The following is a 14,687-nucleotide window of genomic DNA, read 5'->3' as shown; positions in this document are numbered from 1 at the left end:
AAAACTGTGCCAAATGCAGAGAATTTGTGTGTAGTGTTTTGAAAAAAAGTGTGTTTTAGAACTGCAATTTGAGTGTAAAGCAGGAATTGTGCTTGTAGTTCAGTAGAATTGGTTCAGGGGGTTGGTGAATGAGTTACATGTTGTGGTCATTGTGTCTCAAGTACCAGAAAATGTGTGTAAACAATCGAGAAAAACTGTAAGCAGTTAGTGTGCGGACAGCGTTGATGTATAGTTTCTTGCATAGGTACAGGTGTAGACTCAACACCTGCGCCCAATTTGAAACAATTTTTGGAATACCGAAATCTGAAATCGAAGGAAAGAACGAACTTTTCCTTGGGAAAGAAAGGAGGAAGCAAACACGAGCAGAAGAAAGTACAGGTAACGTTACAGTATAATTTCCAAATGGGTGTTAAGCGATTGTTTGTGAATGGCACTTTTGCTAAAGTGATACAGTTGTTTTTTGTTTTTGTTTTCTTACAGATTAATATCGGTATAATGTGTCTACAGAGTGGCTACTTAAAACCACAACGTGGGAAAACACTCCCCTTATTCGTGGACCCACTAATAACTGCGAATGGTCTCCTCATGATGGCTGAAACAAAATTGAAAAACTTCAATAAAGACATGGAAGAAGGACCCTACATACTTCTATACCCAGATGGCTCTGAAGTCATTAATATTCCAGGGACACAAATGCCATTCACCTTGAAAGATTACAAAACAGAAATTGGAAAGCAATATTCAAGGATAAACTTGTTTATTTGCAGACAGAAAGACTTTATAGGTTAGTTAGCTAAAAGTCATGCTTCATTTGTTTAAGCATAGTTAATTTACCATGGTTTTACTTTGTTCTGTGTCTTACAGAACAGGTTCTCAGTTCAGAATCTGACTCCGAAGTTGTCATAACCCGGAAAACTGATGAATCTAGCCTGGCTGACACACTGGTAAGATTAATATTCAATTGTTGAAAACTGAAAAAAACAAACATTTTTTTATGTTTTTTTTTTCAACTATATATATTGTTGTAATTATTATCATTCTTTCAGCCAATAATACCTCAACATACAAGCACGCCACAAGACCGCATGAACAGTAAAATGTAAGATGTTTTCAATCTTGTCATGGCTCATGTTTGCTGTAAAAGCAGAATGAATTGGATATTGTGTATCTAATCTAAAGGGCTGTAGAAGATCTGATTACATCTGTTCACAGTTTATATGTAATCCTTGTTTGTGTGCTGTTTAGTGATTCTACCGTGGAGCCGTCTCAAGGAAGTGGACAAGGACATGTAGAAGAGGTTAGTAGTAGCTGTGGTTTGAACCCATTATTCAGACTAACATTACCTGTGAATTGTTTTTTGGATCTTATAGTTGTCTATTGTTGTGCTTTTAAGAAGCCACTACACAAAAAATAATATAAACTGCCAGCCACAATCCAATTAGAATCTGTTGTGATGCCTTGTATAAAATTACTCTAAGATAGTTATATCATGATAGCTGTTGATGAAGCCTGATTTCTGTTTTAAGATAATGCTCTCAGACTCAGAGGATGACCGTCCAGGTACTTCCGCCCATGTTGCGACGCAGAACTGGTGTTACAGGTTTGTTTGGTTTATTAAATCTTGTGTCATGGAATTTGTACATTTTTATATTTGTGCGTAATGATGATCTCTTATTTGTAGAAAATACATGGAAGTGTATGCACCTGTGACTACTGAAGAAGACGATGAGCTATTAATCACAGCACACGGTCTTGACCTCCCAGTACCAATAGAGTAAGCTAAAAAATGTGTTGATTGGAGAATGTAAGTCTACAAATGCTGATTACATTGATAAATAAATACTTTTACTCTCTTTAGGGAACAAAACAGTGTAACAGCTCCTGATATTATTTCAAATCTGGCCCTTGTTATTGATCGAAAAAGTGTCAGCAGATTCAACATAACGAGATCCAATGTGTGGGATGGGGCAGTCAGAGGATTTAAACGCGTCTCATACTCGGAATTCAATGACTTTTTTGTGAAGTTCTCTGATGATGCTGGCTTGTTGGAAGAGGGTCTTGATACAGGGGGACCAAGAAGGGAACTTCTCACTTTACTAATGAGCTGCCTGCAGAATCGGCCCATTTTTGATGGACCTCCCTATAGACGCTACCTGGTATACAATTCAGTTGGTGAGTATTTAAGTTTTGTTTTGTAAAGGAGTTCCTGTTAATGAAAAAAATCATGTGTGTAACAGACATTTTTCACTGTAACCATTTTATTTAGTGTGTGATTTCCCTTTACTTTCTATGACAGCTGTTAGGGAGGATGAGTATTTCTTGGCAGGGAAAATGATTGCAGTGTCAATAGTGCATGGTGGACCAGGGCCCCATTTTCTTTCTAAAGACCTGGTAAACCACATTGTAGGCCAGCCCTCTTTCAGCGCCACTTTAGAAGATGTCACAGATGAGGGTGTAGTGAAAGTGCTGCGAGAGGTATGGTAATAGACATGTTTTAGGTGATTAGTAAGGTTACTTAAAGTCCCCGTGAAATCAAAATTGAACCTATTTACTTTGTTAGCGCATATTACTAGTCTTGTGGTGAACAATTAATCCGTGCAAGTGAATATATATTAAAAAAATGTTTTACCTTAGTAATCTTTAATCAAAATCTGAAAAGTTACTTCCGGTCTGGAACGGTTTCTTTTTCTGATGACGTAGGTTTCACAGTTTGGGTGGGGAAACGCTTAACCACTCCCCTCAAACCGTTAGTTATGAGCGAGAGATGGAGAGGAGGAGCGCTAGAGTAAAACCCTGCCCTCTGTTCAATATTCCGTTTCACTTGGAAATACGTCACAGCACTGGAGAAAAATCGTTTGCGACTTCCAGTTCAGGGGGACTTTAAATATGTATGACCCTAGAAATAATCAGTAGCAAGTATAAAACAATTCTGCTTTTACGTGTTTATTAAGTGGTGAATTATTTCACTTTCAATTCCGATAAGAAAAAAAATCTTTGACATGAAAACCCATGTACTGTTGTTGATTTCTGTCTTAAGATTCAGATTGCAACTACTTTGGAGTCACTACAAGAACTAATCTTGAAAAACAGCACGCTGCTCCAAACAGCTGGGTGTTTTCGATGCGTGAAGAGCATTGAGGAGAAACACAGAATTGTGGAAGAATACGTCAGGTGGTATGTGATAGACAGAAACCACAGTGTTATTAAAAGGTAAAATTGTAAAAAAAAAAAATTAAATAAATCATACACATTACAACATATCTATAGTCTTTCAATGTTACTTTATTTCACTAAATTATTCACTGTTTATAGCATGAATATTACATTTTCTACAAGCCTGTGACTAAAACAGCCTAAACTCTTGACTGCTTTTATAGATTTAAAGATGGACTTGCCACACTGCAGTTTCTGACAGCACTTAAGCAGCATCCAAGTGTTTTGGCTTCTTACCTCTGCCACACTGACAAGAAGCTGACCGCGAGCGATTTGGAAAGCCTCTTCAAAGCAGAACTCAGCCCAGTGGGTAGTAACCAGAGGCAAGAGGAATCCAAGACGCTTTGCTTTTGGTCAGACTATCTCCTCGACTGTGAAGGTTTGTTATTTAGTTTAACAAACAATGTTATGTTTTCGGATAATTTTAGAAATCTTTAGATCAATAGTTCACCCAAAAATAAAAATGTCAAAAGTTCTCCTGCTCACTCATTTATACAATGGTAGTGACTTGTAACTAACTTTTATGCTTCAAATAGGGCATAAAGTATTACATGCAAGTTAGGGGTGGAGGAGAAATTAAATTATGAATAGTATCTCCCAAAAATATAATAAGGATTGCAATGAAATACGTTTATAATACCTCTGTCCGTTTTTTGAAGTTAAAGCTAGTAGATCTACTGTCGTTGTATGGACAAGAGCAAGCAATTTGTGTTCTGCTGAAGAAAGCAAGTCAAAGTAATTTTCAGGTTAAAGGATTAGTTCACCTCAAAATGAAAACTTACCAATAATTTACTCACTCCAATGCCATCCATGATATCAATGTCTTTCCTCGGTGAAAGAGAAAACTAGTTTTTTGAGGAAAACATTTCTGTTTTTTACATTTTAAAAAGTGTATATATATATATATATATATATATATTTTTTTTAAGAAAATGACCTATTGTTTCGCTAGATAAGCCCCTCCTCCTCAGCTGGATTGTGCACAGCCGCTGAAGCACTTCAAAGATCTTTAATTTGGACTTCAAAACGTTGGATGCCATTGAAGTCTATTATTCAAAGAAAAATCTAGAAATGTTTTCCCCAAAAAACTTATTTTCTCTTCCACTGAGGAAAGACAGACATGGATATCTCTGATGGCATTGGAGTGAGTACATTATTAGGACATTTGCATTGAGCTGAACTTATCCTTTAATTATGGAAAGTGTAACTTGACATTTCTAGCTTTTTTTACAAAGTTCCATTTATTTTTTTTTGTCTTTGTAGAACATCAGACTGAAGTGCCACTGGAGAATGTGCTGATGTTTGCTACTGGCCTGACATCAGTTCCACCAGCTGGAATTACACCACAACCATGCATTGTGTTTCTTGCCAATTCACTGTTCCCAATGGCAAATACATGCTCAAACACACTTAAGTTACCACTCTTAGACACGTACAGTCATTTTCAGACTCGCATGGATTTTGGAATACAGAATTCTCCAGGTTTTGGATGTTTTTAAAGGGTTCGTTCATTAAGGGTTAACTAGGGTTAAATTATTTAAAAAGGAAATAATTCAAAACAGAATGTGACATTGCAAGAATTGTGAACTGAGAATATGGTACATGTAAATTGATCAAAATTCACTTAAAGTGTTAATTCACCCAAATGGATATTTCTGTCATTAATTACTCTCCCTCATGTTGTTCCAACTCTGTAAGACTTTCGTTCATCTTAAATCTGAGACCTGTCTCTCTCCTCCATAGGCTTCTATGATATTGAAACATACCGGCCCAGAAAGTAAAGATGACGACGTATAAAATAGTCCAAGTGGCTCAACCAAAGTTCACGTAGTGTAACAGAGCAGTGATTCTGTGTAGTACGCCAGAACGTAGGCTCACTATTGGCCGATGTTGGTTGTGTGTGACGTGAGCCTACGTTCTAACGTACTACACAGAATCACTGCTTATCACTTGGACTATTTTATACATTGTCGTCTTTACTTTCTGGGCCGGTATGTTTCAATATCATAGAAGCCTATGGAGGAGAGAGACAGGTCTCAGATTTAATATGAACGAAAGTCTTACAGGGTTGGAACAACATGAGGGAGAGTAATTAATGACAGAAATATCCGTTTGGGTGAATTAACACTTTACAGTTTTTGCCCATTGCTTGAACACATTTTGCAAAATTTCGCTCTTTGTGCCAAAACTCTACACATAAGTAAACGTGACACAACACTGGAAAATATACCGTTCACATCTGTGTCAAATTGAAACTCTACGATCAAAACCTAACATTCCTTTGTCAAAATGTAACTCTGATGACAAAATGACACATACTTGCACCATATGCTAACACTTTCAGATCAGAGGGAACACACTAGTCTACTTTATATAAAACACTGCAGTCTCTGATTTTGACTGTTTATTCAGAAGGCATATTTTCAGGAGGAACATTTTCAAACAACCAAAAAAGCAAACAGGCCTTCTCAATATTGTACATTGCAGCACTCTACATTGCAGTAAGATAAATTCAGATAAAGCAATAAAATATATATAATACAGTAATACTGTAATAGAAAAACACTATATATATACATACATTATGGAGAGCATCTAGAAATGTGAGTATATGTTGGTTGTTGCATGCAGTATAGAGCATATTGCTGCACTATAGTAACACCCATACAGAACCCTCACCCCATCACAGGTACCTGTGAAGCTCTCCAAATAGATGGTCCTGATATGGTGCATATTCAGCTGGTACTGGATTTCACCATTACTGCATTGTACATGTAAACGACAGTTGCATTTACCCATATATATTCAGCTCGAAGTCCTTTGACCCTGTCACTGATCCTCTCAAATGGGGCTCTGTAGAGCTGCTTCATGGTGATGCTGTGTTTTCCCAAGATGCGTCTGATGTTGGTGATCCTCACATGGTTTATGTTGTTGAACACTGTTCTGTCAGCAAGTATTTTCTGGTGGAGACGGATGGCTCTTACAGTATTGCTTTCCAAAGTATTGTCAAAGTTGCTCTTACAGTATATCATCAGAGTTCGTGCATGGCCTCTTCGACCTTGACCTCCTCCTCCTCCTCTTCCTCTTGCCCTCCCTCCCTCTATCCATGCTTGCAAAGTTCTTCAAATGGCTAAACTGAGGGCATTTTGTAGCTGGCTGATTGGTGTTTAGTTTTGCAATTAAGTGCCTTCGGGTGTGTATTTGAGTGGTTGCAATAACCCAATGTGTTTTGTATTTTGAATACATATGTTTTCCAAATGGCACCCTGAGATTTCATTTTTGAACAAAGTGTCTTATGTATGAAATAGAGTGTAGTATGAAGGACCAAGTGTGTTGCATAAAGGAGTAAGTGTGTTGCAGAATTGCAACTAGAGTGCAAAGCAACGCTTTTGTTTAAAGTATGGGTACATGTGTTTGAGGCATGGTAAAAAAAAGCTTCAAGTTGTGTTACTTTAGTCTAACCATGGTTCTATAGTGTTCAAGCAATGGGCAAAAACTGTAAGTGAACTTTGATCAATTTACATGTACCATATTCTCAGTTCACAATTCTTGCAGCGTCACATTCTGTTTTGAATTGTTTCCTTTTTAAACAAGTTAACCCTAGGTTGTACTCTTTGGTTTCAACTGTCCTTTTTAAAACACTCATGTTCATAGACCTGCTGTTTCCTTCATTGTGAAGTAAAGTTGTAATGCTTCCTCCCAATTCTCTGGCCACTGTAACTGATTGTGTTCCATTACAAATTCTAGATATTCCTGGATGTTTTTATCACCACATAATTGTGTTGTCAGCCTTGACTCAGGAAAAGCACTTAACTCGCTGTCATCAACTGCAAAGCCACAGTCCCTTGATCCATACCTGAAAGTTAAATTGTTTGTAAATGTATTTAGTATACACGTTTATACAATGTGATTTTTGTAGTGGTGTATTTTAAACAAGCTTATTAAATCACTGTTATAAAATGCAATTTGTACAGATTTTTGATTTGCTGACCTGTGTGGTAGATGATAGAGTTCATTTGGTACCCCTCCAGGGCACATTGCAAGTCTAGAGGGCCTAATCCTGTGCTTATTCCAAAGTTCTACACATTCATCCAAGTCCGCCTGCAGAACATTTTGGAAGCAGAACTGAAGCAGGAACTGGTGTTCATTGCTGCCATTGAAGTGTCCTTCATTTCTAAGGTCCCCAAAGAGTTCTATCCAGAACTGAGCCCTAGAACACAAACGTCCACGTACATCAATGACATCAAATTTGTTCTAAAATCATGTGTGTTATTATGATTTATTTTCAATTGAAATTTTACAATGTACTAGTTGCAATAGTATAACTAACGCATCACTTTACTGACGTTTCTTCAATGCTCAAGAATATGAAACGAACACAAACCTTGCTTTCCTAAAGCTGGACCACCAAGATTCAATGCGTTGATTGCTCATTGATGTGCCATACATGTGACTTCTCGAGCCAGCATAGTAGTCCGTGTGGTTATGGCGGAGACTGCACTGTATTGCTGCCATTGTCCCATTTTCTGTTCCACAGTCTGTTCGTAGTCTCATGGGTGCAACGCCAAGGCGTTGTACACAGGACGTGTAGTTGTGAGCAATAACCGCAGGGTCATTGTTAGTATGCCCACAAGTAAGCCAGAGGACACGTCTAGAAAAACCATCAATGCATCCGGATATGCCGAAACCAAATGGCTTTAGTTTATCGTACCCATCAACATGCCAAAGATAGTTCGGTCCCATGGAGTGACATGTACGCCTTACGAATCTACGACGTGTCCTCAGTTCTGTCCCTTGTGGGTTGAGTTCTTGCAGCAACCGCATAACATCATCACGTTTAACACGTAACTTGTGTTTCTGCAGAAGTGCTAACCACATTGTCCGATAGCCGAACAACTGTCCTGGTCCACGCAGCTCTGCTCTTATAGCATTCCTTACATCGTTTATAGGCGAATAGTTATTTCTTCTGTACCTGCATCCTTCAGGTGTGTTTTTAAAGAGCGCAAGCTCATTTTAATATCGTGGTATGTCGCCAGCATGTCCACAATCACGGCATATGAATGTCCTTCTTCAAAGTAGTGTTTAATGTATTCCATTTTCGAATTTAGCAAAACAAAGTTGATCACAAGTTTCTTACTTCCTGTAAGGCTTGATTGACCGGTGTCTCGTCCAATCAGCGATAAGTTTGCCATTCTCAAAATGTACCTACCTTTTCCGTTTTCTTTGAATTGTTATTGTGTTTTCTGAATTGTCGTTGTGTTTTCTGAATTGTTATTGTGTTTTCTGAATTGTCGTTGTGTTTTCTAAATTGTTATTATGTTTTCTGAATTGTCGTTGTGTTTTCTGAATTGTTATTTTGTTTTTATAATTGTGATTTGTTTTGCACCTCTCGGCCACCGTAGGATTGTCTTAAGGTGATATTTTGATTTTGTCAATAGTTTTTTAAGCCTAACATTAAACATTTTTGGAAAAATCGTTTTCATCGAGATATCAGTAGCTATAATATTAGTGATACTGGCAAAAGATGCCAGCTGTAATGCTGTAATACCCCCCCCCCCCCCCCCCCCAAAAAAAAATTCCAAGTGTGCAGGCTACTTTCATGAGTGCTAAACTGACCGCTTCAAGGCATAGTTTGAACATTGCTGATCGTTCCTGCAGGTATTGTTCAGCACAATGAAACATCAATTGACAGATTATTTAATTATATTCATTATAACATTTCCAGACCTGAAGCCATTTGTGCAAATATATGAACACATTCATTCAATCTCAAAACTCCACAACTGCCGGAATCCATCTGCGGGTCATGCTTCAGGGTCTTGCCACTGGGCTGTTTGCTCATCACACCTCAGTTAAATAAAATTCCTAGAATGTCGAGACATTTGTACTGTTTTAAATCGAATAGGATAAAAATAAAAGTAAATAAATATAAGATGAAACAGTTCTAACAAGGTTACCTCCAGTTCCGAAGAATTTTATGTTCATAAGAACGTACATTTCCCATTGGGTCAATCAGAAGGAGTGTTTTTACAGGCATGTTGATATTCTAGAATATAATGTCATGTAATCATAAGGTTATGAAACTACGGGAAGCTGCTTGGTATCAACACTTTCAATCTATGCAAATGGAATAAATAAACTTTAAATTATTGACCTAAAGCATTAAAGAATGTCTGCAGATTATGGAAAAATTGTTAGGATGTGACAGACTTTGAGAGAGAGAGATGAGGTAAGTGTCAAGTGTCTTTAGTTATTTGCAGGTGAATATAACACACATAAGTGAATGATAGCATTATAGTGAGGGCAAATTCCAAATGGAAGTGAGTCCTCAAAGTGGAGAATTTGAAGTGAGCGGGACACTTGCGTGATATTATGTAGCCGTTTGGAACGCACTTGGTGAAGGGAGCGATGAAAGATAATGTCTTTCCTTATTCCCTATTTGCTTATTATCATCACCTGGGAATGTTCCCATTCATAGTTGTTTTTTATAGACAGGAGATAAAGATAACAAAGGCTCTTTACCTTCGTCAGTGAAATACAGTTTATAGCCTATGTGTGTGTGTAGCCTACTGAATTTCTCTGCTCACAACTTTAAGGCGGACATTGACGCAATTTTCTTCTAGAAACAAACTTTGTTGTATTATTTTCATGTTATCACTGTGAAGCTACTTTGTTACAATCTGTATTGCAAGAAGCGCTATATACTGTAAATAAAGTTGACTTGACTTGCTTGTACTTTGCTGTTTGCAGGGTTGGATCCTGGTACTGAATGCATCCGCTGTAATTTTATTTATTCTTCAAAACACACAAATGCTTTACTGTTCGTGTTGTAAGCAATAAATTGGTTAAAGGTTGTAGATTAGGGTTATACATTTTTACAACTTCATGATGCTGTACTTTTAATTTGATGACTAATCCTGATAGGGAAACTGGTTTTCCACCAACCATAGAGCCATCAAACACAGTACACAAATAACAGATAAACAGATAAATAATTCTGCATTAGGAGACTACTACACCCTGATTAGGAGACAATTTGAAGATTCAATTTCGCAGTTCAAAAAAAAAAAAAAAAAACACTTTATAAAACAAGAATAATATTCAGCAATTAACAGAATGGTTGCCGACTTTGGCTGGAGTGAGACTGTAAAATTTCCGTACGCGAAAATCTCAAAACAAAAGGGACACATACAGAAGTTACTCCACCTCCCCAGAAAACCACAACACACACGTTTCACAAATTAGGCCTGCTATATATGCCACAGTGGCAGTTTACTTCACTGCCTCTAGAAGAGGTTTGTATCTGAAGCAGGTTTGGATCCGTTCATGAACAATCCGTTCATTGCGTCTGTCACGTGACAAATGAACGAAAGACTCGGAAGGTAGTACTCGGAAGAAGTAATTATTTACATTCCCTGCAAATTATTTTTGACTGCATTATAATGATTTTTCTTATTTCGGAATATGATAAAGACTGCATAGGTGCATGTGTTTAAATAAAGCCCTTTAAATAAATGCAATGACTCGAAAAATCATTCGTTCATTTTAATAAACGAGATTGAACAAGCGAGTCAGTAAAATAATCCAAACTACCCATCACAGGGTGCCATCAATTGACAGTGACAGTCTGTGGGGTCAGTCTTGTTTAGGCCAATAACTGAAAAGGTTCGCTCAGCATCCGCATTTGAGTGTGGCAGGCTCAACACAATCTGGACAACCTTTGATAATTTGGGGAATTTTAAAATGCCACTCGCCCGATTTGCAAAAACGTAATTTGTACCATGAGCCTATTTTTATTGAGCAATTGGCAAGACTGACTGATAAGGCAAGACTGCGTCACTAGTGATAAGGCACACCATTTTATCTGATTCTGCTTACCTTGGTTGTCATCCAAACTTTCAAACGTGCATCGGTGGGCTCCAACTCCGAACCTATGCTCTGAACTATACACTACAAAAGGGCACAGGCTGCCATTTACAAACTTATACAGACAAACCTAATCTCATGCAATCAATGCCTTGCATTTGAGGTTAAACAGTTCATATTATGAATGTGTAAAAAAGTGGGAAAAAGTCGGCACACCTTTATAGTCACCTAGGGTCACCTGTGAGTATAAAGCCGGGAAGTGTTTAACGTTTAGTTGTCTGAAGAGCCTACGTGCTTGAAACGTTACCACCTGTGTGTGAGTTGATTATATTTTTCACAATTTTGAAACCGAGGTGTGCCGACTTTTGAGGACCCAACTTGAGTGATTTTCTGTGGATGTACATGCTTTTGGATCTGATTTTATTTTTCTATAAGTGCCCATACAATGTGATCTCATTTAATAAAAGATAGAAGTAGGATAGAAGTAAGGGTCATTGTCACAAGAATAAGACACAGGCGAGTGTGCAGATTGACACTTCCGGTTTCGCATTCGCCTGGTGCAGGGAGCTGAAGAAAGCCGAGAATGATCTCTTATAGATGTTTATTGAATCAATTACATCTCTTAAAATACTACTAAGATCCATATTACTAATCACACGAGCCAATGCCAATTAAATGCACGGATGCATAGTCATATTAATGAATCAAATGCATCGAACAGAAGAATTGACTCGTGCTGCATATGCATACACAATGACAATTATGCCTACTGTAAATATAGTTACAACTACGATTAGAGTTGTTAAATAAAAATTTGGAATAAAATAAAATAAAAAGCCAAAGAATTTACAAATGTATTACAATGGTGAATATAATTATATGACAAATCATAGTGCAAATCATAGCTTTTAATTGTTTATTCTGAGCGCGCTGAAGCTAACGAGCACCGGGAAACTGAAGAACTTTTCTAAATTGCTTAAATCCACGAAACGCATATGTGAGATTAATCACATATTTATATTACATCAGCTTTATATTACGACTTATCTGCACAAAAAGACGTGAATGCACAATCGAACTTGTGCTGGTCATAATAGCTAATCCCTGTTCTGGACGCGCTATTCCCACAACAACGCGCTGGAACGGCAACTAAACCCAGAGAATTCACAACGTTTTATTACAAATACAATAGTGTTCTCATTATAATGACATGTATATGACAGTCCCCGCACGATAAAGATGATCACTGGTACAATGAAGCGCACGTCGTTCATTAACTCAACCAAACGCATCCTATATTAGATTAATCAGATATATAGGTCTATATACACAAAATAAACATATTAAAACTTACAACGGCACAGAATGCTGTGAATGCTCAAGAGAACTTGACTGTGCAGCAAGTCTGTGCTTGTCATGAAGGCTAACTCCGCAGACGCACTCTTTCCGCCACAACGCGCTATTCACGCTGAAACACTGGCGAACAAGAATTCACAACATTCTTTTGCATGCGTGTTTTTATTATAATGTTTTGAAGCCTATGTGACAGATTTGTGCTGTACATGTTGCACTGAACTGTATCTTCCTTTTCGAAGTGAATCCAATCATTCAGAACCATCATGGAGAACAGCGTGCTTCTCTCAGCTGAAGTAAATAATCTATTATCTATCGGCGTTGATATACCGGCCCAATTTTCTTATACTGATAACGATAACATCAAAAAAGACCATTTATCGGCCTATATTGATTTGTGGTCGATATATTGTGCATCCCTATTTAAGACCAATAACTGAACCAGCTCTCTTGATCAGCTTATTTATTTTATTTTTGTCCTCAACAGATATAGGCTACTACTTTATATGTATTTAAAATAGGCCTACATGTGTTTCATACCTAACTATACTAACCCATTAATATATTCACTGACATATTGCTTGATACTTAAATATTATAATTAAACTTTATTTGGAGTTCTTCTGTAGCCTATTGCATAATGAATACTTCTTAAAATTGAACCTATGAGTTTAATATCACGTTAGTAAGGATTGTATGATCACTGAATAATTTTAATGCAAGATATTTAAAGTGTACCTTAAAGGGATAGTTCACTTTGAAATAAATTTTTGGTATGTTTTAGCTTACCTCAAGGGCATCCAAGATGTAGGTGTCTTTGTTTCCACAGTATTTTCAATTTTGACATTTTTCAGTCAAACCGTTGTTGTCTATCAGTCATACACTGGAGGCTAAGGGGGTCCACCAAAAAGCATGCACAGAGAAGTCAAAATTAAACATGATTTAATGACTCGTACATGTAAGTACACATTGATGGCCTAAGACACGAAACGAGCAGTTTGTGTGAGAAAACGAACAGTATTTATATCGTTTTTACCTCTTGTAATCATAGCCATGACTAAATGATCTGACGGCACGGGCGGTTCGGTCTGCGCATGCGCCGGAAGTGATCGCTTGCGCGCCTACGTCACTCTTTGTTTATACAGAGATTTCAGAAGTTTTATCTTTCACTAAACATATTTAGATAAATGGGAAACCGCAATGGAAGACGATTTCGGTTTATCTAAATATGTTTAGTAAAAGGTACAACTTCCGAAATCTCCGTGTAAATATTGAGTGACGTCACACGCAAGCGATCACTTCTGGCGTAACATTGAACTGATTCGGTTCGGTTCAGTACCACAAGACACGTGTGCTCCAAGTACTCACAACACAACCAAATACAGAAATGGGCTGCAAACGTTCACAACACCACCAAATACAGAAACGCGCTGCAAATAACACGGTCCACAACGGAAATGTTTCTGGGGAACCAAATAAGTGACGGACCCGACTGGGATGTGTTCATAGCATACCCAGGACGTGCTTACAGCAAAAAACCTTTATTGACAAGAAGTCAAAGCCTATATTTTTTATAAATAAACTATACTATTAAAATAATATTGTATATATAAATAATATTATAATTTTTTATAGTCTATCTATACTCCTTGCTTACTCAAAATTCTACTTTATTTTATTTAATGTCTTTTGACTCCCCCCCCCCCCCCCCGCAAAACACAGAGATTCAAATTATTATGACATACAACTTGTGTACAATATACAACATGTGTTAACAATATGTTCAATGTCATCACAATACAAATGAGAAAAGAACAATGATCTGAAAACTAAACTAAATAAATAAAAAAAGAACATGGAGGCAAGATATTAATCTATACATCAGTTACACTATACAAATAGTTTCATTTTATGTTTACATTTTCACAAGAAAAGTTTCCTAAAAATGTTAGGTAATGTATGGCACATATATAAAACAGATATTTTAACAGATTTTTATAAAGTAAAAATAAAAAAATAAGATATATATAATATTCCTGGGGGAATTTTCCTTACAAATGCTTCACAAAGGCATTATTTATATATTTATAACGCCGTGCATAGAGCCCATAAGCAAGTCCCAGTTGGGTCCGTCACTTATTTGGTTCCCCGGAAACATTTCCATTGTGCTCTGTGTTACTTGCAGCGTTTCTGTATTTGGTTGTGTTGTGAGGTTTTGCAGCGCGTTTTGTGTATTTGGTTGTGTTGTGAGTACT

At 37.2% G+C, this 14,687-nt stretch overlaps 1 protein-coding gene across 1 annotated transcript; it reads left to right on the top strand.

Annotated features, from left to right (window-relative positions):
- The first annotated feature begins 203 nt into the window (after positions 1-203).
- On the top strand, positions 204-3,189 carry LOC120478176 (uncharacterized). The gene is made up of 8 exons (XM_089130824.1): positions 204-784; positions 865-944; positions 1,047-1,099; positions 1,246-1,297; positions 1,527-1,600; positions 1,682-1,774; positions 1,859-2,172; positions 3,038-3,189. The coding sequence occupies exons 1-8, from the start codon at positions 403-405 to the stop codon at positions 3,136-3,138; spliced, it is 1,149 nt and encodes a 382-aa protein (XP_088986950.1). The 5' UTR covers positions 204-402; the 3' UTR covers positions 3,139-3,189.
- The last annotated feature ends 11,498 nt before the right edge of the window (positions 3,190-14,687 follow it).

The sequence above is a fragment of the Pimephales promelas genome, chromosome 5 (assembly GCF_988280905.1).
Source record: "Pimephales promelas chromosome 5, fPimPro1.hap1.1, whole genome shotgun sequence".
NCBI lineage: Eukaryota > Metazoa > Chordata > Actinopteri > Cypriniformes > Leuciscidae > Pimephales > Pimephales promelas.
Note: the sequence above shows the minus strand (reverse complement) of the source record. Positions and strands in the feature narration are given on the sequence as shown.